The 25,208-nt window shown below is 38.7% G+C and overlaps 1 protein-coding gene across 6 annotated transcripts in view; it reads right to left on the minus strand.

The window, feature by feature from the left end:
- ZNF804A (zinc finger protein 804A) overlaps positions 1-25,208 on the minus strand; it is a 189,895-nt gene that overhangs the window by 29,637 nt on the left and 135,050 nt on the right. For all 6 annotated transcript variants that reach the window (XR_005257514.1, XR_005257512.1, XR_005257513.1 and 3 more), the window contains one exon: positions 7,700-7,843. Coding sequence is in view for 3 of the 6 variants with exons in the window: in XM_038141824.1 (XP_037997752.1) it covers positions 7,700-7,843 (144 nt within the window). In the remaining 3 variants the exon portion in view is untranslated. The remainder of the gene's footprint in view (positions 1-7,699; positions 7,844-25,208) is intronic.

Genomic DNA, 25,208 nt, shown 5'->3' on the forward strand with positions numbered 1-25,208 from the left:
AAAGAATGAGCTCTCACATGGAAACCAGCATGCACAAACTGCAGGGCATGAAGTAGAATACTAGCAGAGCTCCCACAGGGCAAAAAATTACCCTGAAACTCTTTTTGGTGGCAAATAGGAAACTACAAGGTGGCTTTTGCAGCATCAGGCATAGAGTACTAACCACTGACATAGACCACTTAATTGTTTTAGCAAATTAGATCATTTTGTAAGAAGCTGTTCACCTTGAGGGGTCAGAATTTAATATACTACTTGGAATGTATTAGCTTTTCCTTCACTTTCTTTTTGATCACTTACCAGCTCAAAACCATGGAGTAACAAAATGCTTTTCATATTATTCATTACTTACAGTTCATCTACAATCTGCTTGATTACTTTCAGGACAGCAGTGGAATTGCATGTAGAATTTCTGAAAACTGCAGAAAAGGTATTCTGCTGATTGGTTTGAGTTTTGCAGCCATAATGAAGTTTAAATTAACTGTGGAAGACTGACTCTGTTGTAGCATAAAGAGAAATAAAAAGCAGTACTTTTTCTTGTTGGTAATTGCTTAGTTGTATCAGGCAATAGATCAGTTAAGTGAGTGATAAGTAAACCATCATCTGATCTCCATGCTTGTACACAAGTTTTTAATAATTTCTCCCCATCAAAACACTCTATGTCAAAAGATGCGTTACAATACACATGATGCCTCAGAATCATGAACAAAAACACTGTATTTTTTCCTCTCTTAAAATCCTAATTATTGTGTCTATTCTGATTTTATATGATGAACAGAAAAAAAAGTACTTTATTTTGCAATACTGCTGGCCAAACAGCAGAAACCTGATAGATCCTGATATGGTAAAGCAAAGTTTAAAAATTAGCCCCAAGTTCTTCTAACTTGCATGAAGAAATTTTCATGAACTGATTTAAAAAAACAAAGTTGGACTGAAAGATATGATTAGAGTTTTAAATAAAAGGACGAACCCCACAGCAGTACAAACATGTGCCAAGGAAAGGAACATTCAGGATGCATGGAGCAAACAATGTTTATTCCTGTCCCTTCCCTCTTTCTTCCTCCCTCCCTCCTGCTTTGCATTGGTGCTGTAATTTTTTTCCCCTCACTGAAGTGAAAACCTAGATTTGGAAAATAAATGAGCAACGTGCAGTTGAAAAAAAACTGTAATCTTTTCATGGAATTTTAATGCTAGTGATTTATTGGGTTATCAGGCTGATCTAGATATTGAGCAGGACAGAAATGAGAAGGCTGCAATAATTCAAAACCAGAAAAAAAAATAAAGAACTGAGGATAAATACTAAATTTCTTAGCTGAGGAAGGGTTGCCACTGACTAAGGCTCCTCCTGGAGTGAAAAACAGGCTCCTCATGGAATCAGTAGTGTCAGTGCATGGGGTTAATATTCTGTTTGCAGGCTATTAGTGGCACAGATGGGGTATCTACTCCTCTACTGTAATTGTGTTTGCTCTAAAATCACTTCTTCAGAAAAAAAAAATAAGTCAATTAGTTAATCAAACATTATTACAGAATCGAATTTCCCAAACATGAAAACAGAAAAAGTTACACAGTATCTTTTCTGCTGTAATTACTGTGGCAGGGACATCATGATATGTCTTTTTTTTTTTTTGGTAATGAGAAAACAGAACACTCATTGGCAACAAAATTGGATTTTGCAGGATTAATATTTTACTCAAAAATATCCTCATCTAACCCATCAGTACAAGTTTGGAAGTAAAGAATGCCTAACTACTCTGTTACACTGATACCCATCAAGAAGCCAAGTGCTGGGATTAAATTTTATAGGTAAAATAAAGAAAAACTGGAAGGAAAAGAAATTTTTTCTTTCATCTAGGAAGGAGTGTGTGAAGTTTCTCACTAAATATACTGAAATATTCATAAAGAACAGAATTTAACTATTTAATTTTAAAATGCATTCTGTAAAGTGGAATAAAGACTCCCACTGTGTGCTCTGGACACATCCCATACCCCAGAGGAGTGGGACCCTCACTCTGCCTCCCTCCTTCGTGGCCCAGTGGGCTCCTGTCATGTTGGCACTTCTGCCTTTCTCTTCACAGTAACAGCAGAAGGCTTTTTGTTTGTTTTCATTATTTAAAGGAGTTGGGAAAGGAAGCATCAAGTCTATCACGAAGCTCAGCTCCAGTGCTCCCAGCAGTGCTGAGCTATAATCAATAGACCTGGTGATTACCATTATTAGCATTAATGCCAGCACAAGGTCTTAAAAAAAACCTCAAAAAAACCCAAAGAACCACGAAAGATCATGAAAAATGCAATTTTAATGTAAAAAAAAAAACCAAAACAAACCAACCTGAAATAGAGTGACAGAGCAGAATATATCAGGGAGAGGAGGGGTTCATTTCACGGTCGTATGTGCATTACAAAAACATCTATGTATATGAATGCACAGCTGAACATTTGTTTGTGTTCCTTTAATGTCTAAAAAGGCTACAAAGATGAGTATGTTCTCCTGAGGGGGAAAACCAAGAAATATAGGGAGACATGCCAAGTTACATTCAGGGAAAGCAGTAACAGTAAGAAAGGACTACACAGGATCGATTCAAACACAAATGTTTCAATTTCTTCTATGCTTGGGTAGTTATGACTGCCTGCCCACAAGGACACAGCAAGATGCAGCTCTCTAACATGAGAAACATGATAAAGTAAGGGAAGGAATATAAAATTCTTTCATTCCAGAAAATTCAGCTGCAAAAAACCCAAGTCATTTATATTAAAAATATTAAGTCACTAAGCCTAAAAGAAAAGAAAAATAGAATGAAGAGAAATACTGAAATGCATAGTAAATAATTATTTTCACTTGAAAGAAATGAAAAAAATGGCACTGCAAGTGCCTCCCTGCCAGGGTCACGCTCTCCCCAGGAGGGTGGAGCAGCTGGCACTGCACCTGCATCCTGCTGCCCTTCCTCACTGTCCCTGCAGAAATGCAGCCACCCCTCAGTCATGCAAGGCACTTCCCTGATGCAAGACCAGCAGAGTTATTTCTTGAAATCTCTTATTAGTGAACATGCCTGAAATCTGATACACAACTCTTTTTTTCTTTTTGTTCATGCAGCAAATCTTCAGAAAATTCTTGAAACTCTTCAGTTTTTATCCTGTACTACACCAAAGCCCTGGGCATACTGCTCTGGAAGACAACAGGGTTTTTTGAGAATTGTTCTTTCCACATTTCAAAAATTGCACACAGCCTGTTGCCTCTGGCTCAGCCCGATTCCCAAAGCCCCAGGGGAAGCTAACCTGCAGAAAGCAGGCCTGAAAAAACACAGCATAAAATACTGCTGGCTCTCAGTGAAGAGTTCATTTCCATCACTGTATCACTCTCCCAGCACTTGGCCATTCCCCTGCAAACAGATACAAACTCTTGGGCTATGCCAGAAGCTGCAGATGCACTGCAGTGCACCCTCTGCAGGTGCCAGCCAAGTAGAAGAGCTGGGGATTTTCTTTTTCAGAGGGAATAACTCTGCAATGAGAGCTTTTAAAAAGAGCTCTAATGATGACTACAAGGATTCGTTGCTTTGTTTTCAAATTGCAGGCTCAAACAACTGCTAACATCCAATTATCTTTGCTGGGAATAGTGGCATCCCAAATGCGCTATATTGCTTTTAATTTATACCTTACATGCCTCCTAACTCATAGGAGGTACAGATTTAGTAAAAGGATAGGGGTTGTATTATTGTTATGTCTAATCACACCTTTCCACTTCCAAACTTCTTGTTCTCCACCCATATTCCACAAAATATTTATTCAAACACATGAAAATTATTCAAGTTTGGATTTTTGACTGACTAGAGATTGATATTTTCTACTGTGAATAGAGATTATCTCCAGCTTATTTGGCACTGATGTCAAAAAAAACGTGGAAAGACAAAGATGTAAGGAGAGGAGAAGAATGTGGACAGGAGAAATCTGTGTCTGGAATAGGGAAAGGGGACAACTACTAATTTAGTCTTCCTGCATAATTTGTGCATTATTCCCTGAATACAATTTTAAATACATTTGTAGAGCGCAGAGATCATTTTCACCCAGAGAGAAACAGTTTGAGAAATGACCTAAGGTTCTGTGGGGAAAAGTTGCTGCTTATAATTTACTTAATTGATTGTATTTTCATCTGTAGATGCAAATACATTAGGGCTATTTATTTTCCATCACAGCTTTTGCTGTTATTGTTGTTGTTTGGTATTTGCAAGAGTCCTCCTGGGAGGGCAAAGAACACCAAGCTCGATCATGCTGCTGTGGTATTGGGCAACTGATCAGAAGTTCTGGGATGGAGACTTTGAAATCCTCTTTATCCCTGTAGTGACAAAAGCCTCTGGAGGAATGGCTGGCACAGGGGACTGAGCTGTGTGGTCCAGATTTCTTCCCCAGGGCAGCACAGGTCACCAAGCCCAAACAGCTACGACAGGAAGGTCACTCAGAGCTGCTGAGTTTAATGCTCAGCTGCATTTATCAAACCCTCAGTGTCTCAAGGGGTTTTCAGCACTTCAGAGCTCCTTCCAGAGATGGAGGAGATGCTGAACAGAGTCATAGGTATGTTTTAAAGCCCTGGCATGGGTCTCAAATCCCACATTCTGTGGGTTTAGATCATCAAATAGCAATTCCCTCATTACTATATTGAATAATAGCAGTTCTGCCCTAGTTACTCATCTCTCTGTATTGAGCTCAGAATGTTGCTGCTTTTAAAGATACCACCATTTTATTTTGTTAGGGGTGTCATTTCTTTGTCTAAGCCTTCAAAGCAAAGCAGAGAGTTCGTTTTTCTCTATTACCACTGAGTGCTTGCAAGTTGCTGTTCCTGGAGTATTTCATAAAGGCTGCAGATATGCTCTCCAAACAATACTGTAAAAGCTAAGAACAGGAAAGCACTAACAGAGGCAGTGAGGCTCTTGAGACCCCACTAAACTCCTTCAGGTCCTAGGAAATAAAATTGGCTTTACCCTAGTCCTGTGCTTTCTTTCTGGACTGCTCAGAAGGTGCTCATACCGTCTCAAAGTGGGTGTTCGGGAGCTGTTAAGACACAACAAATCAAAACACAACCAACCCCTGACAGCACAGGGCCTCCCAGCCAATGGAGGCAACCCACATAACAAATCTTCTGGTTGGCATCCTGTAAATTTTGTGTGCTAGCAACATTTGACTGGATGGAAAGAAAATCTTCTCCAATAGAATTGAGGTACAGGAGCTGTTAGGAACATTTTCTCTGCCAAACCCTCCCATGGCTTAGATGGTGGGATAACAGACTGCACAATTAAAATTAAATATGGCTTTTCAGAAAAGCTGGGGTGAGCTCAGGTTTAGGCAGAGCTTTCATCCATTTGATCATATAGAAACCACTCTTGGGTGCTGGGATCTCTAAAATCAAAGTGGCTGCACAACTGTCCTTGGCTAGTGGGAAACACTTTGTACTAAGTTACCTGTCCATTATTGTAGAAAGGTGTGATAGAAGAGAAAAAAAAAGGAAAAGAAAAAATATTAAGCAGAATCCAAAGGCAGATTTCTAGTTCCTCTCACCTCTACTGAACTGCTGGAAAACTTCTGCCATTGATGTAGGCATTGTCAGGACAAAACCAGAGCATTCAACAGTAGCACCTGCACATGTCTCCAGCAAGCTTATTGAAACTGCCCAAAAATAGCATTTGGTGTGAAGTTCTTTAAAACAGAGCAAATCAGAGTGAGCCTGTGCTGCAGCACATGCTTTTACACCCAGAAGATGGGAAGAGGAATGTTTTTTCTTCATAGCACTAATAGAAGCCACCACAAAAAACACTTTCCAGGAGAATTCAACTCAACATTTTATCTCAGGAATCAACAGTTTCATTTGCCAGCAACACTACTGAAAATTTTTGCTTTGGCCAAACAAGCATCCATACAATTGTTTTTACTTGAAAACTGGGGGGTTTTTTGGTGGTTTTGTTGTTGTTGATTTTGTTTGTTTGTTTGTTTTTATTTCCTAGCAGGGAGATTAGTCTCATGAATGTTGAACAGAGGAAGGGGGTGGCTTTCTGTGTTTCACCAAACACATCCACAGAGCCACAAGCAAACACAGACACACAGACCCCCTGCAGAAAAGATGGAGAGGCAGGATCTGCCATGATCCACCAGGGGCTGCTGCAGTGCCCGCCCTCTCCTGCCCAAAGCCATGAGAAAACAGGAATTACCATGTGAAACACTGGAAAAAAAAGTTCCTGTTCAATCTCACACCTGACCTCAGCTTCAAAATCAATTTTTCATCAATACTTAGTAGAGGAACAAGGACTGCAGCCTGTAAGTTCTCATTATTTCAAAGTGCTTCACAGCACTAAAAAATTAATAAATATAAATCCCAAGTGAGGTCAAGTGAGGAAGACTGCCCATAACTTCTCTTTTCCTGCCATCCATCAATGACCTGCTGCTGTGTGAATATAACACCTGAAGAATCAGTTCCAGCTGTACTTTAACTAAAACTCATAATAAACAGCTACAGGATGCAATGAAGCTACCTGCTAATTTCTTATCTAATCTATGTATCTTTCCCTCCAGCTTCTCACAGATTGCTGTTGCTGCTGGGGTCCACATCTTCACAGTTCTCCAAACTAAATCTAACACTCACACTGACAGTGTAAATTATGGGCCAAATAAAAATAACAGTGAGAGAGAGAGAAAAAGGTTTCAAGGACTAGTGCTAAAGAAAAGCAAATCATTATTCTGTATAATACAGATATAAAACATGCTTATCTATGTTCACCCTGAGCAGAATAACAGGGAAAAGGGAGATTCAATTAGAATAAAAGCAATCAATCCAGATATACAACCATATGATTTCACCAGATTAAAAAAAAATAATAAAAAAATAGAAAAGGTACAGAATAATTACCAGCTGAGTGGCCTATGTAGGAATTTTCTGTACAGTTATTACATATCTTTACACTATCATTACATATCACTTCAGGGGAGTCAAGATGCATGGTCTTTCCTTTTGAATGAAATAGATTTAACCCCTCTGCAGATCAGGATATTGCCCTGGGATGCATTGCCTCTCTCATTCTGTGGAAGCACTGCTTTTATCTCACCAAAGTAAGACACACAGCTTGGAGGTCAAGTGATACAATGTGGTGATAGAAATATAAATACTGATGCTTTAAAGCTAACACACAGAAATCTCTCATTGACACACTTTTTTTTTTTTAAATACAGTGCATTGAAATAAAATCATAGCTCATTTCAGAACTGTACCTGCACTAATTTAAGTAGTCATAGCCCTTTCACAACTGTATCTGCACTAAAAAAAAAAAAAAGTTTACCCAAAGAGTATGTCAAGTTTCTTATGCACATTGGTTGCAACAAATGGTTCTCAGCAAGTCACATCTGAAGTATACCACAGCATTTATGTGAAAAATTATACTGGTAAGAAGGAAAGTGTATATTTACAATTTTAATCATATCATTCATTATTATTCACCATTCCCTGCTCTTCTTCAATATTAAACTATTCAAATTTCTCCTTCTTCCCACCTCAGAATTTTTTGACTGTAAAATCTCCACGGTAAGATTTGTTTCCAAGAAAACAGTGTGTTTTGCTTTCCAGAATCTGCAATTGAAATCAACTATGATTTTCCAGCCTGTATGAAAGACATCTCATTTCATTATTACATCTGAAACTAAGTTGAAGTAGTAGCGAGCAGATGTCTCTTACCTGTTTGTGAGCATGATCATAAGAGTTGATGTGATTGTCAAACTCCTGGTGTTTATAGTACTGCTTGTCACAGAGTTCACAGTAGAAGTTGGCTTTAAGATCTTCCAGAGCTTTTGCTATCGTGTTTTTCTTTTCAGCATAATCCTGGAGAGGGGCAGGAAAAAGTAATTTTAGTTTTGCCTTTGATGCTGCGAATGGATTTTGTGCTCTGCAGTTAATCATATTTGTAAACATTTACACACCTCTGTAACTAAAAGCCTTCCCATATTTGCTGTGTTACACTGCACATATTTACTGGATCTGCTGTGAGGACGAAGATTTGCACACTTAGTTTGCTATGCAGTCGCCAGCTCCCCTTCAGGGCTCTGTCAGAGGCTAGAACAATTTCCCTGGGCTCTGTTTAAATACAAATATTTGTCGTGCTAAAGGCTATTTTCGAGTTCATTTTGATCCAAGCCTCGCTCCTCAGTAATACACCCAAGCACAAGAAGCATGAAGATACAAATGGCAATAATTCAGTTACAAGGCTTTTACAAGAAAGTTTGCTTACTAAAACAAAACAAAACAAAAACTCAGCAAAATTAAAGAAACTTTTGAATGCCTGTACACATGAAACATGAGGAACACTTTCACAGCTGAGATGTATTTAATATCTTCATCCCTTTGTGTTTGTCATCCCATGTCAGGACACACACACCTCTGTTCACCATACATCAGCCAGTGCACCACACACAGCTCTGCTTGTCATTGATGAGAAAATTGCATACAAGGCTTTTTAATTCCCTAAATACATCGGTGGTAATGTGGCCTGTTGTGGAAGAGCATGGAAATGGTCTGTCATGTCAGATTAGTGTAATACCAGTTGAACACTGAGCATGTATAACCTCAGTGCCATGGTTCCTGCTTTTGACAAGTCTGTCTGGGATAGAATCTCAGGTCGAAATCCCAAACATGTCAAATATCGTTGAGCAAAAAAACGCCCCTTGGATTTGTTTCTCGGAGTTTCTTCACTCTGAATTCTTTGGTTCAGGTAGATGAAGATAAATGATAATATTGTAATCAGAACATTCCAAAATTATCTAATTAGGGGAAAAAACACTGTATTTGGTAGCAGTTTCCACAGCTGACGACTCATATACTTCCAGTATATTTTGGAGACTTTGAAATGGAAAATTTATGTTTATCAGATTAGAATATTTTCATAACAATGCTGTTTATTCTCAAGCGAGAGGAACAGTAGTTATGAAATTAAAATTATATCCAGAAAGTACTTATTATTTAAAGTAGCACTTTAACTATAATTCAGCATGATTGGACTGCTAGCAAACACTGTTGATTCATACCCAAACTGAAGTATTCCCTCACCAAAATTTTGTCCATTAATAGAATTGCACAAGTCACTTCAGAGTGGTGTTTTGAATATTGGCTGACACATGACAAATTCACACATTCCTAACACCTTTCTACAGTGATGTTTCACAAAATCTGTTCCATTTAAATCCAAACTGAGTTAGCATTTTATTTCAAGAAATAGCAATGCTTTACTCACTTGAAAATACATTTATGCACTATGGAAATCTCACCTGAAAACTCTGTACTTAGCTCTTGGCATCAACTAGCAAAAGCTACAGGTTTTAAACCACTTCAGGTATTACTAGGATGCTATGTATGGAAAGCAGTGGAAATAGCATGAAGACCCTAAGGACATACACTTGAAACACTTTAAAAGTAATTCTTGCAGTCTACAAAGGGAGGACACCTAATTTGGGTTTATTAAAAATGTGAAAAACAAAAATCTGAATTTGGGGGAATTATCAGAACTGTGGAATACTACTAAATATCATATATATATATGTATGTATATGTGTATATATATGTATATGAGGAGAGTCAATGTGATGGATCCTAAGACAAGAATAGTGGATTAAATAATCATTTTTCAGCCAGATCTTACACCATGCTGTTGATTAACTCTCAAGCAAGCTTTTGTAAGACTTATTAATGTTATGAAATACCTTGAATAAAGTTATGTAACTTCACTGGTGGTGTCCTTGACTTAAAGCACCATTTTTGAAACAATATACTTTTTTCACAGCAAAATCTAACCTGAATGCAATTACATTTGGCATGCCGATGCATATTAACGAGGCAGGGATAGTGCAGCCCCATGGAAAACTTTACTGCAAAGGATCTTGGGGTTTCTATCACTAAATTCCTTCAGCTGGGGTTTTTTTGGGGGCACAGGGTTAAATTTACATTACAATAGTACATCAAAGTTTCAGAGGTAAGTGAAGAATGGCAACACGTCTAAATTAAATGCAAGTAGATCGGGTGGAACACAATAATGGGGCTCAATCATGCATGGAGAAGGGAATTTTAAATGACAAGAACCAGAAGTACTTGACCTTGGGAACATGAATGGTTGTATTGGGTCAACCTTTTAAAGCTGTGCAAGATTTTGATCTGTACAACTAAGGAACGTGACTCTCAGCATCACTCCCTTTGCTTTGCACCTGCATTCTGCTGGTTTCGGCTGTTGCATATAGGAAAAGGTCATCAACACTTTCCTTCTATTCCCTTTGACTGGGTCATTGTTAAGTACACGTAGCCCCAGCACACCTTCTCTCAGGCTGTGCTCCCCGAACGACTTAGTTCTGGTTTATTCATGAATTCCTTACACTTCATCACCTCTGCTTATTCTTTCCGTAGTCTCCAAAAGATCTAAGAACATGGTACACCACAGTGCCATGCACAAATCCACTCTTAGCCTCTGTTTTCTACCCTCTCCCTTTCAGATTTTTTTTTTAATCGTGATGCAGCACTAAACTAACACTTTTATACAACTTCTTTATCATCCACATCCTTTGCTGCTGTATAGTATTTTGCTGGCAGATGTTCCCATGCAGCTACTAAACTTCATCCAACTTTAAAAATGTCCCATTTCTCCAGGGGCAGCAAGACAAAGCCCAAGACTTCAGCCTATTGTATTTCACGTGCACATGTAAAAAACCCCCCTTAAGAACACCCTTAAAGGATGGTGTTCAGGAGATTCTCTGTCACTGTGGGATCCTCTGGGCTAGGTTGGGACAGAGTCTACTGCTCCTGCTGCTGGGAGTGAGCAAAGTCCAGTGTTACTGGAGTAGGGAAAGTGGTTTCAAGGATGAGCATGATGCCTTGTGAAGGCTGACTGAGAACAGAGGCTGGACAGAGTTAAAGAATAAAGCAGGGATTTATTAAAAGGCCTCAATGGATCCACCTTGGGCAGCACAAGAGCCCAGCCAGGGCTACACCCAACATGAACCAAAATGGTCACAAAATGGACAACTGCTCACAGAGTCTCTCACTTTTATAAGTTCTGCTCCATTTGCATATTGGAATTAATTGTCCAATTATAGCTTTAGCTGAAGTCCCATCCTTCTTGTTTTTCTCTCTTCAGTCCATGTTGTTTGTGCTCTTGGGCCTGAGATTTGGATCATTTGTCCTTGGTCCCCAGCTAGAGAAGGAATTGTTTTGTCTCCCTACTGTGTGAAAAGAGCTCACCATCTCCTAATATGGAGCTCAGAACTACACACTAAAGCAGCACAGAATCTGAGAAATATAAAAGCTAAAACCTGAGGCATCAAGCAGAGGCTGGAAACAGGAGAACAGAGGATGCTGGTTTTTTGCCTGCCAGGCTGTTACTGTGGATTTTGCAAGGAGTGCTGCCTTGGCAGAGAGGGCTTTCCCTAGCCCTGTCCATACTGATGAGGGATAACTGCCCAAAAACTGACAGTAAAAAATTACAGTCCCTGGATCTTGAGAGCAGCAGGCAATGGACTGCAGACAGAAATAACCTGAAAACTTACTGGAGAGGAATATTCCTGGAGTAAAGTGGCAGCCAAAAAACTCACTTAAACTGGTTAAATATGATCAAGCTTAGTTTCATTTTCATCAAGATTTGCAAACCGTCCTGGAAGTTTTAAAAGAATTTTGAATTATGATTCAGCCTGGTAATAAAACGCAGAACTGAGTGTCACTTAGTTTCATTTTTTTTTCCCCTGAAAGGCTTATTATCTGAAAGCCTACAGCTATAATTCACTGTAGCTATTTTTCATAATTTATATGAAAGATCTCTAATAAGTGATCCCATCTATCAGCTAGCTTTATTTCTCTAAATCCATCTTCTCCATCCTCCAAAGCCTTAAGCCTATGCAAATGCTACTGCAAACATCTGATAAATTGGATTAAAAGCAGGCTTTATTCACAGAGGGGCTGTCACAAACCAGACTGGACTTTGTGCTCCCATTACAGGGGAGAGAGAGAGAAAGAAAGAAAGAATACTACAGGAGTGCTGAACTCTTTACACAGATAACTTTGGAGAGCTCACTGGATAGAGCCTCAGCTGTGGGGATATTTTTATGGAGTGCACTTCAGGCTCACACTTCTACTATCTGCAGAAAGGTCAGCTAGACAAAAAAAAAAAAAAGGAAGAATGTGAAATTATAATACATTATCTATTCCATGGTGATTACTAGTATGAGTATTCTTACTTTATAATAAATGTGAGCTCCTTTTATTGCAGTAAGCTATTCTTCATTTACTATAGACTTAAAAGGGTCAGGCCTGCAGTCACTGCAAAGCAAAACGTATTACAGAAATAAAGCCCTTCTTCAGGATAATTTACTGGTATAGTCATCCCAGAGAGGATTAGGCTGCTCTGCTCTGATCCTCTGGATTAGAGCCCATTAGACCTGACAGATGTTCCAGTGTAACCTTGTTTCACAAAAAATGTTTCCAGCATTTTTTCCTGTTACAATAACTAAACAAAAAAGCAAAATTGCAGTTTAGACATTCCAAAAAAAAAAAAAAAAAATCAAACTCATGCTCTTGATTTGGCAAAACTCTTAATTAGCTATATTTACATGAAAAAAATCCTAAAAATAGATTGTTATCAAAAGAAGAAAAAATCAGCCACAACTTAAGAGCACACTTCTCTATAGTTAATTCACTGTGACATCCATGAGCACAATTAGCAAAGGATACCTTAATTTCTGGTATATGTACTTGGTATTATAAAGACAGGAGACTTTGTGGAATAAAAGGTACAACTTACTAACATCTCCTCTGCTATGAATCTTGGTATTACTTGGTATTTAGAATTTTTTTTAGTATCTTTGCATAGCACTTTTTTTCCTTGTGTAAGCAGTCTATACATCACCCACTGATGTACTTGAAGGAATAAATAAAAAATAGAATGCATTAATAATATTAGTACAGTCTAGTAACAAATCTAATTATTTATAAGGTTTCTGTCCTTATCAAGGCGGAGAGACCAAAGCAAAAGGCAGTTAGATTCATGGATCAAATTACTCATTGATCCTGACAAATTCATTTCCAAGCAGCGCAGAGGGAGTTTCAGTTAGGAGACTGACAACTGACTGGGAAAATAATTACCACAAAAATTCTTGGGTCTTTTTGATTACCTTACCTGAAACTTTCCCATTAGTTGTAGGAGCTGGTAGCAAACTACAGCTCACAAGGCCACAAACACTATTTCCTTGATCCCTTCTGACATTCTGCTTTTGGGCAAAGGTGTTTCCAGCAGTGACCCCACTTTTCCACTGCACTGGATGGGGATGGGCCCAAGGAAGGAGTAGTAAGCTATATTAATTGAACATCAGAGGCTGAAAAAAACCCCACACTATCTTTATTTTTTCTTCAAAACTACCTGCAGACACCCAGTTCCGACCAAAACACTTATTACATACAGCAGAGCTAATCAGTATTCTGCTGAAAATGAACACTTGAAAATGCTATTGAAGACGTGCAAATTGTTATAAAACTGGTTTCTCAGCTTCCCAATAAACACACAGACAGTACTTCATGTCTGGGTAAACACCCTAGCATTAGGATAAATAACACAGTGAAATTAGAATGAAATAGCAAAATTTATTCCCCTTAGTGCTGTTTGCTTCCCAAAGTCATCCCAATTTTGCAACACCACATTTGCCAGCCATGCACCTACTAATGCCAACAGCTGAATCCCACACCCCCTGCGCCAAATGGAGCGAGACAGATGAGAGCAGGGCCAAAGCTGGACTCAGTGGAGAGCAAAGCAATGCAGAACAGCGTCCTGCCAAGGTGAGACTGAGTTTACTGGAAGGGAAGCTCACATCGAGGCAGCAATTCGTTATCAGATTTGTCTGTCTCATTTACTTACTTAAAGCACTTATAGTGTATAATTACTTTTAACTGGGACTCATAAAATCACTTGATTGGTTTTTTCTGCCATTAAAACCAACTGCTGGGCACAGGCCCGCAGAATTATTTATTTATTCTAGTGCTTTGTAAAAGCTACTTTCAGGCAGAGCAGGCACTTGTAAAGTGAGTGTGCTGGCCACACACTTTTTCCTGGGAGGCTGTATTAAGAAGGAGCTCTTTATCAGTGCTTATGGAAAAACACAGGTCTAGTTACATTGAAGAAAAAATTATCAACCACATCTCTACCACTAATCTTTTGACAGAGTGGAACTGAAGAAGGCTTTGCTGTAGAAAGGAAAATGGTTTAGCTCTCGATATCATCTTCACTGAATGTTCATCACTGCTGAATGATAAGCATGGGAAGAAGCAGCCTGGTATTCATCTCCTTCACTCCTCTACATTAAATAGTCCAGTCACTTACTTTAATTAGAGCAGAATTTTGATTTTAAAACATCCTGGGATTTAAAACATTTTGGCTTTTAATTTCCTTATAGGAGGCACGTAGATGTCTGAAGATTTTCATAGCTACTTGACTTAATTCAATTGACAGGTGAGTGTCTAACATAATTAGACTCCTTGGGAAAATCAAGTTCCTCTGATTCTTCCATTGACACACTGAACTAAGCGAAGTGAGTGCCTCTGAACCCTGCAGAACTCACAGCCCTGGAGGTGGGCTGAAAGCCCCTCTTGAGCACAAACACCAAGTGCTGGAACAGATGTCAGTGTTCGTGCCTGGCAGCCCTCAATCCAAGGGTGATGACCACATTTTTCATAAGCATTTCAGGACCTGAGGAAGGGCAAAGGACAGGGTAAGGGCAAATTGTTTATTTATTTTACCACAGGTTAGATGACTGCCAATTGACTGTCTGCTATTAATTTGTATTAAAAAGTTGCTCTAGAGCTCTTCAAGCTTTAATGAGTTGGTGAAGTTAGTTTTTGGTCTAGGAAAAATTGCCAGTTGGGCAAGGCATCAGGGAAACAGAAAATTTGACCTTATATTAAGTAGATTTAATTTGGAGCATGTGATTGACCTAGGGTACAGCTCACACCTGAAATTTTCCATACTTATATTTTCAGGATGAGAGTTCTTGGTGATTATTGCATTCAGCTTTCCTTGATTTGGCTTGTCATGCTTGACTGGTAACAATTTTCTTTTCTGTAAGATTTTTAGCATGATCCTCTGTAGTGATTTTTTTCTCTTACTAAGCTTTCAAAACATTTTTCTTGTTTTTTTGTTTGTTTGTTTGTTTTTGCTTTTTTTTAAGTTTTTTTTAAGAAAGTAAAAATTAATATAATACATGAACTGAAATAAAGATGTTTCTGTCTCATTTCATTCCCTTGAAGAATAAAATTTCTCTGTGACTGGTTAAAACTGCTATCTGTTCTACTTTTAAAAAATCTAATATATTGTTATTAAAATACACAACAACGTCTCAAAAATGCAAGCATTGAATTTCCCCTACTGGGAGGAATTTCAAGTCATATTTTAAATTTAATCAATGATGTTTTCAGAGCCAAAAGAAAATAGTTGGGACCTACTGAGGAGTTCCCCACTGAACTGAGCACTCCTGGAAATCCCCGCTGCAGGCTCAGCGATTTTTCCCTACAGACCCTTTTTGTGATTCTATTTTACTATGGCTTTCCGGACCATTAGGTCTTTCCATGCAAATTTGCTGTCTTTTTCCAGCTTTGGGGATCCATCAGGACTGGCCCCACGTTATGTGCCACGAGCACGAGCACTTCCCTGGGCAGCCACTGACACAGAGCTCAGCTCCAGGCCAGGTCTGAACCACCCCTGGGCAGCTCCACGTGTCTGCCCGACCAGCCCTGGATGTGGCCAGGAGACAATTCCAGCTGCAAACCAGGACTACCTGCTCCAGCATGCAGCTGATGGTCTGTATGGGTTTATCCCATGTCCTACACAGACATCTGGTTATTAAACACAACACATGGTACAGGGTTGGGACTTCTAGTTAAAAAAAAAGCCACACAAGCACAACATCAAACCCCAAAGCCCACTAGGAATTACTCTCCTGAGCTCCTCCAGTTGTCTAGTTATGAATATGTATGAGCTTAAGATTTGTGTTATGATGCAATAAATATTTATTTTCCTAAAATTAATCCTCAGTGTTACCACAGTCAGAAGAACACTTCATCTAAAGAAAAAAAAAAAAAAGAAAAAAGAAAAAAAAAGGAAAAAAGCATCACTCCTTTTGGCATCATTAAATAATGCAAATAGATCTTTTTACTCAGAAGCCCAGTGAAAAAGTTTGCCCTAATGGGAAATGGGATTAAGTTTAAATTTGCCATAGAGAACAGTCCTTGAAAAAAATCCTTCTAAAGATTTATTCTACTCTTGAGTTGATTCAAAATCCTATTCACAATCAGTATTCGAGCGTGATGAGGACGTCGGTCTAAGTGAAAAGGCAGCAACACTACCAAGGCAAAGAGAAATGAGACTGTAAGAACAGTGCTTTTGCAAATACACAAAGAGATTTTGAAGATCCTGTTCTTCCATTTCTGAGATTGTTTTTTAAGCTGCCAAACAATGAGAAGAGCCCTGCAGGGGTCCTGATTTACCCTGGCGGATCTATGCTAGCTAAATTAGGAGTGACCTTGTGGCAGTCTGAGACATAGCATCTTTGAGATGAGATGGGCCTGCTCTTCCTTCCCTCTGAAAACATAATAAAAAATATTGCAAACGTCTGAATGATCCCAGGTTGAAAAAAAAAAAAAGGAAGAAATGAAAGGATATTGGAATAAGTGCAGCTGCTGCTGAAGCAGCTGCCTGTATGCTAAATACAGTAGCTAACAACCCATGGCAATATCTGTTCCCAATGAGTTTTAATGAGTTTGTCTGACTCTGTGTGTGAGAAACAAATGGCACACGAAGCATTTATCATTGTTGTGACCCCCACCTGTATGAGAAGTTTTTTTGAATAGATGCAGCTCATGAGAACAGTTACTTTATGTCAATGCTAATACTTCAGTTTGAAGACTTTAGGCCGTATGGCCGGATAGCTGGTAGTCAATCATTTCAATAAAAGAGAAAGACAATGGATGCTTAAGAGAAAATACCACCTAAGGTTCATAAATGCCTAAAAGCAAGAAGTTCACTCCACCTTCTGGCCACAGGGAAGAAGAAAAAAAATTTTAGTTGATTTGATACTTTTCATTTTTCTGTTAGAAAATTAGGAGAGAATGAAGGACTGTGGTACAGCCATGTGTCACGATATATGGTTAGGCAAACACTTCTGAAGCTGACAGTGTGAGGAACAGAAAAGGCATGAGAAAGCATTTTAATTGATCTATTTGCTGTCTACTACCCAGGCAAGCATTCAATAGCAGCCAGCCCTGCCACGAGGATAGCCAAACTCCAGTGCCTGACATCCCGCAGGCGTACACAATGATGGAAAATACCTAAAAATGACTGGCCACTAGCACCAATGACATTTCCAAGGAGACCCTTAAAAAAGCACCAGGACTGTGGCCATGCTTTGATGCCAGCAATAGGAGACAATGCACGGAGATGAAGCAGTGCCCACGATCATCAACTCCTCCCCGAGCACTGATCATTAGCTACATTCTGAGAGATGCAGGGAAAATGAGCCACATCCACCAAACAGCCAAAGCTTCCTCAAAAATATCCCACTTAAGCTCACACGTTAGCATAAATGATACATTCAGACTCACCCTGAGTCACACTGTTCCATTTCCTCTCCTGTTTTCCACACTGAGCACTGTCAAAAGTCCCTGAAGTTGAGCAAAAATGCAGGGAATGACATCTTGTCACGCTGTCAGGCAACGAAATTGGGTTTTAAATACATTTTCAATATACACTGACAAAAGCTCAGGACCAGACTGGAGCCTGAGATCTGAGTGAAGTCTGAGGGACTATTTCTGCCAATCTGTCACACACTGCAGGGCTCAGACCAGCTATCAGAGAAGGAGATGCTAAACCACAAACCCTCTGCGAGCAGAGCTAATCCACTCGGGCCGGCTTTTCCCAGAAACCAGGACATTGCAAAACCTATCAGGTCCAGTTTGAAACTCCAAATATTCTACGTACCTTACTGATCATTACTATTAGAGAAGTGCCCACAGATTCCTTTGGCTTTAGGGACTCTGAACAGGGTTAAAAAAGACAGTTTTAGAGTCCCCAGTAGTTGAAGTGGTACTCTACAGGTACCTCCTCCTCTTCTTTGTGCCTGGCTACTCTTGCTCAGGGCCAGCACACTTGTTTGCAGGAGCACACATTTATCTAAATGAACCAGCAAGCTGATCTAGGTTAAAAACAGGGAGGAGAAAAAAGTTTACTTAAAATCTGAATCAATTCATGTAAGCAGTTAAGCTCCATTGTCACCATGCCAGAGCAAACAACCGGGAGGTTGTATGAAATGTGGAACAGCTGAGAGAGATGGCCAAGAGCAACCAGCCTTTAACAGGGGAAATCAAAGCCAACAACAAAAGCATAAGGTCCAAAAGAAATTAATGCAATTACCAAAAAACTAAAATCAAGGCCTCCTAATGTCATGTGCTCCGTAGGGCACAAAAACCCTGCACTTTTAGGTTTCCATAAAACTACAGATCCAGAGATCTTTATTTTCCAATCTTCACAAAGAACTTGTTAAATGGCTGTGAACTGCCCAGCAGTTACAACAGCATGACCTCGAGCCTCCAGGATCCTCTGACAGAACTAGAAAAAAAGACTGGAAGGGAGAAAGGATGGCTCAACACACCAGACACAAATGTATACTGAGGAGATGCCAGCACTGGTGGTGAGCTCAAGGCATTTGGTAACAGAAAACCAATTTATTGCAGACAAATACTTCATATCCTTGCATTATTCAGTTCTTCCGTGGCCCTAAGCCACACCTGCTGTAACAAAAGTTGTCTCTTTTTAGTCAAAATGAACTCCAGTTGCCTTGAAGAAACAAACAGCAGACAAATGCCCCACACAGTGGAAAATGGTTGGATGCACAACAGGCTTCCCAGCAGAACTCATCAGTGAAATGTATGCAAAATTAGCATTTCTAAACTTGATAACCATTTCTGTTACAAAGCAAGAGTATCTGCACGGAGGCTGATACAGGAGTCACATGAACAGTGCTCCAGCTTAGCCACAGTTAGTAGTAAACCAACAACATTTTCTATCAACACAATATGGCTATTTATAAAAGAAACACCCTAACAGTCTGGATACAGAGCTTAGCACGACTGAAAACCGTGAGTGGACAAAAATATATGTATGCCCAAAGCTTAAAGGTCTTTGGATCTTAGACTTTGTTCTTCAGCAGAGTAGACCCTAACAATTGCAGCACAGGCTGACTTCCTCCGGGCTTGAGATTCAGCTGTGGATCCTACAATATTCATGAGCAGTATCCTCACTGTTTTTCTTTTCCATTAGACCCTACATTATTGAAATATACATAAACTCTTGAGTTCTTTGACTGTCTGTTAATTCAGGCTGACATGGGTTTGCCATTTCATGTATACATTAAGATGCACACACGCAGGGCACGATGTACTGCAAAAGCCACACTTCTGCAACAGCTGACTCCAACATGGTCTTTTCATGGGTTTTAGCATGAAAACAGCAGAGTGAATACAAATAACCAGTTTTATTTTAAAAAGAAACACTCAGCCCAGACAGCTCTTCCAGATCAATATTCCTGTGCCATTTTAAAATACATTAATCTAGCGCACAGTTTATCAAACAAAAAAACTGCATACTAACATGTTGCTTCTTAAAATTGTCCTAACAATTAAAAGGAATTCACCTATTTATTATATTTCTATATTTATTATATACATTTTGGACATCCAGTGGGAAAAAAAAAAAACTATTTCCACAAACTAAATTCCATCATATAGAAAAATACTTCATGAATATTAAATGAGATTAAAGTATTTGTACTACTCCAGACAAGCAATCTTTTTCCTACAAACAGGGTGGAAGGGTACTCAGCAGAGGATGCTCACGTTGAAGTTTTGTGTCAAATTGCTGCCAGGAGGTGTTAAATGAAGACAAAGCACTTAGGGTTTTTGTTCCAATTTCATCCTCAACAATGCAAATGAAGCTTTTATAGATGCATATTTAAAGCATTGTTTTATCTGAGTTTTTGATGCATATTTTGATCACATTTCATGTCAAATTTTACATGCAGAAGTTTAAAACAGTATGTTTAAATACACACATGCATGTGTGTGAGAATAAAGTAGGTGGCAACTTCATTTATCATCATCAACCTTGTTTTCATAAGCAGCTTTTCAAACAACTTGATCCACAAGAGCACATTAAATCAAGTAATGACCATGGCCCTGCACTGATGGCAGCAGAGCTCAGCCAGCTTCCACAATATGAGTCAGCAATTGTTCTGTGATATCTTTAATTTGGTACAAGCTAAATCCTCTTAAGAGTGCCCGCTGCAATCCAAAAGGTCAAACAGGAAAGTGGCAGAAAATCAATACTGACAGCTTCTGTCACCCTCCACAATCTATAGAGTTCTTTCTAAGCCAAATTGCTTCTTTCTAATCTTTCGAATATTTGGCTGCTCAAGTCTTTCTCATGTAACATTAAAAAAAAAAAAATAAAAAAAGAGGAAAGGGGGGATAAAAAAGAAATAATTACTTTCCTGAAGAGAAAGTTGTAATTTTAGCATCAAAAATCAGAACAAAGCTCGTGCTTGGCTGGGGTTTGTGCAGATACTGCTGTGATCAAAGTTGCATTTTCATACAGAGACTGTCCAAAGTCCCAGCAAAATGACTGGCTGCACTCCTGTATCAGCCACAACATTTTTGAGGTGATTAGCTCAAAATTTTTAAAACCAGTTGAGGCCATTCAATTTTCTGACAGTTCTTTAGAAAGTACACTCCCTCTATTTACAGGCTTTTAATAAGGTTTATTATGAAAACACAATTAAATAAAAACACCAGAAGGTGTTTCAAGCTTTAAAGGTGTGATCAAGCTTTAAAAAATGACTTTCTTGCCTACTGTACTTCTAATTATGAATAAATACCAGCACTAGTAATCAATAACAAGCAACCTGGAGAAAAACACTAATTTTTCAGGGAAAGGATTTTAATACAAAGAAAAAGAAAGGTCATTCTACTCTAAAGCAAATTAATAAATTACTCATCCCTTTAATGTTGATATGAAAGTTTAACAGGTGCTGCAGCTGTTAGCAATCTTGTCTTTTAAAAAATGCCATAACAACAATAGTAGAAAAATACAGATTTCAGCAGACAGTGAATGACAATTTGTGTCCTCAAAAAGAAGCTGAAAACACATAGAAAATAATCAATGCTCAGCAGTATCCTGCTTTTATTTGGACTCCTTCCTTGAGAATGTGAGACACAGCTGTTGATTATAATAATTTTTTCTGCATCCTGAATTTGTGAGATTTTTGAAACATTTTTTCACAACTGGGTCCCCATCACCTTAAAACCGGGCTTTGCAGCTCAATAATCACAAGAGAGCAAGTGATGCAAACAGAGAAGCTGTGATGGTGGTCATCACTTTGGGTTTTTGAAATAATTCTGTTCAATCTTTTCAAGAAAGCTGTTGAAGTATTGATTTTTGTCTTTAATAAAGAAAAACCTTTCTTTGGCCAGCTCAATCTTTCTGACAGGACATGAAGGAAGGTGGGATTTCTACCTGGTGTGAGGTGGGCAAAGCCTTGTGCCACAGCATGACAAGGATGAGTTACATATTTTCCTTAGCTGGCTTCCTTTAGGAATTATCAAGCACCAACCATGGGAGACTCACTTTAAAGATTCTGTTGATGGTATATATACATGCTCTACGTAGAGACTGCTTCCTACCTTCCTAGAGGTACCTTGCCAAGGGAGGTGTATATGAAATTACTGCTGTGAAAAACAGCTCCTGAAAAAGTGAGAGGAAGAAGCAGAAAGTCTTCAGTCCTTTCTCTTTCTGGGGCCAGCGTTTGACTTCTGCTTTAAATGGCAATTCACCCACGGAACATACAGTTTTTAATCTTCACCTTGCACACTTAATTTTAAAGGCAATGAGAACAGAACAATTTCATAGAAATTCAATGACCTTTTAAAAAGCTTTCCTACACCATTTTCCCTCATAAATAGGTAAGATATTTTCTAGCAGCTTTTACTTCTGCCATTAAGAAATACTTTTTCCCCTCCCTACCTGATTCTAATCATAGTATTCTTTATTTCATATAAATAATTTTTAAACAAAGCATTTTAAATAGCTTTTAAAAGTAAAAGAGTCACAAAGAGAAGTAGTAGACAAAACAGTTCAACAGTAAAAATGCAAATTGTTAATATTGAAATGCCTGCTTGCATAATCTCAGATTACAGGCACCACTATTAGTTGAATCAGTCTTTATTTTGGGCAGCTGACCACATCAGAAGGACAGGCAGGAATGTTCTTGAAAAAAAACTTAAAATAACACTTCTGTCCTACAAAACATGGCATTTCACTCCTCACTTCAATTGTCTTATACTGAGAAGGTTCTGTTGCAGTGTGTTATTATTTTGATTACAGTAATATTTATTATGATTTATTACTGTCATGGTTTGGGTTCCTATCTCTGGAACGTTAAAATAATGTTTAAAAAAAATCTCTGATTATATAATGATGACAAAATTTTATACTTTCAAGTTTTGTTCCTTCTCCAAAAGTGACACATATACAAGATTTTACATATGTAGATACACATTTGTACTTCTAATTTTGCATTTTAGCGTTTCAACACTAGGTTGAGTTTGGGGGAAGAATTTTTGAGCAGAGGATCATGGCATGCATGTTGGCATTTATTAATGTCAGAAGAAAGCTGACAACATTTCTGCAGCCCTCGCACACATTAACGAGCATCCCACCAGCTCTGCTGCTGGCACAGGAGCACCAGAAGGCAAAGCCAGCCTGTTGTACCTATTTTTTTTCCCAGCCAGAGGGGAGTAGCTCTTAATCTACTGCTGAAGATATTGACTTATACAAGAGCAGAAAGGTGACACCAGTATCATCCGTGGGCAAGATCAATGGAAAGGTGAAGGAGTCAAACAATCCCACCTAAATACAAGAGAGCCACATTAATGCCACTGTAAAATCAGATAACATGGATTTGACTGAACAGCACAGGGGAGAAAACGTGATGTGCTGGGCTAGCACTTCACTTCAGTAACCAATTTAAACCCGTGCTCTCCAGATTTGATTATCCACAGAACTGTTTGGAAGCACAATGCCATTACAGAAAAAGGTGTACAGGATCTGTACAGCGCTACGTAATTAAAAGCAAACATTGATCATTTGACTGTGGAAGGCAGAACCTCTATGAAATAGAACTTCATTGAACAATAAATTCAACTGCAAATTTACTAATTATTTTAAGATTAAAGCATGTTGCATTACACACACAGAGCTACGTTCCCTGACCGCTAGCAGAAAGTATTCATTACAAAAGCAGTCATGCTTCAGTGACAGCAATTATCATCTCACACTTGTTAAATGCCACACAAAATGAGACTTGCTTCAGATGGTTTCATTTCAGACCCGAATCCAACTAAAGATGTATTGAAAAACCTACACTTATGCGATAGCTGACTCCAACAGTTGATTACCGTGTGGTCTTTTCATGGGTTCTAGTATGAAAACAGCAGGGTGAATGCAAGTAACAACCTTAATTTTATCTTTATTTTAAAAAGAAATCATCCATGCCTGCATTCATCATGGAAAAGCAATTTTACAGATTTCATTTCCACAGATGTAGCTTAACACCATTTTAAAGACTGCACTTCAGATTGGACTTACTCCAGGTTATATGAATTACATATATTAACAACAGTTGATTATAAGTGATATATTTGGGATGAACAGATTTCCTTATTTAAGATATGTATATACAGACTGTAGGAGCGCCTAGAAAAATGGTTTGAACCTGCAAAAATTCAAGGGCACTTGGTACCACAGTAATGAAGCCTGCTGTATTCATGCTGAAGCAATGGCTCCCAGCAGATCCCTGCCATTTGATTCAGCTATTTAAGGTACAGGTAAAAGGTAAAAAAAGCCTTTTCCTGCAGCACGGCTGGAGGCTGGGAGGATTGCTTGGGACATCAGTTACCGTTTTCTGTCAAGGTTCTAAAAGAGCCCCAAGCATGCTGGAGCTCTCTTACAGAATGACAACTGAAAACAAGTGTGAATGAAAGGCTGAGGAGTTGCCAAAACCTACCTAGAAAACAGTGTTTACCTTTCCACTAATTAAAGCACAAAAAGGAGCTGCCTTCCCAGAGCCTGTACAGGGGTGGGCTCTCAGGCAGCTTTTCTGAAACACAAACCAACCAAATGAAGGAGGTCTCCTGGAAATCTTTCTTCTCTCATTTCACACCTTTCTAAAGCCCATTGAAGCTGGTTTTTGCTTGCCATTTATATCCAGGTAACAGGGGAGAAGAAAGGGCTGTTCATTCAGGCACCTCTTATTTCAATTGTTTGGCAGAGCACAGATTCAGTCCATTTTTAATGGCAAAGAAAAGGTTCTCAATAAAAGAGAACAGACTGACTTAGGGAAAGAAAAGTGCTGATGAACTACAGATACTAACTTTCTTTAGCGTATAAATCACAGATTAGATCGGGACTGATAAAATCAGTAATACATCAAAGTAAAAAAATCCCTCTAAACTCTCCATCAACAGGATGTGCTGAATTACCAAACTTACAATGTTTGCATTTTCTTCTCAGCTCTGTATGTATGAAATTCTGTTTAGAAGTTTGCATAGCTTTTATGCTAGGAAGCAAATTTTTTTTCCTTAATTATAGAATCTAACCTGTTACAAACAGATATCTCAGGGAAAGCTGAGACCTTGGAGTTAGTTAGTGAAGATGTGAAAGCTCAGTCTCAGGGAACTACAGATGATATCCCCATTTTCAAGAAGAACTTTTTGCTCATTTCTTTGTCTAGATATGAAGGAAGTATCTGGAGCAAAACATTTGATTTCTATAAGACTGCCCAGCCCTAACACATGAACAGCCTTTTGGTCAATAATAGTCTCCTGCAATGTGATGCTCACAAAAACAGCAAGCAAGACAAGACTTAAGTGAGTTTAGCTTTCTGAGGGCAGCCTCAAGACTCAATATGCACCCCCTTTTATTGTTTAAAATGTGGTATTACATATATGGGGCAAGAGCTGCAGTTTTGGGAGCTTTAACATTATATAGAAATGTAGCACCAGGCTATAGTCAGAAAAAAAGTTGTAACAACTGATACTGTTCAGCAGATTTCTGTGTGGATCAAGGATC

The sequence above is a fragment of the Motacilla alba genome, chromosome 7, assembly GCF_015832195.1.
Source record: "Motacilla alba alba isolate MOTALB_02 chromosome 7, Motacilla_alba_V1.0_pri, whole genome shotgun sequence".
Taxonomy (NCBI): domain Eukaryota; kingdom Metazoa; phylum Chordata; class Aves; order Passeriformes; family Motacillidae; genus Motacilla; species Motacilla alba.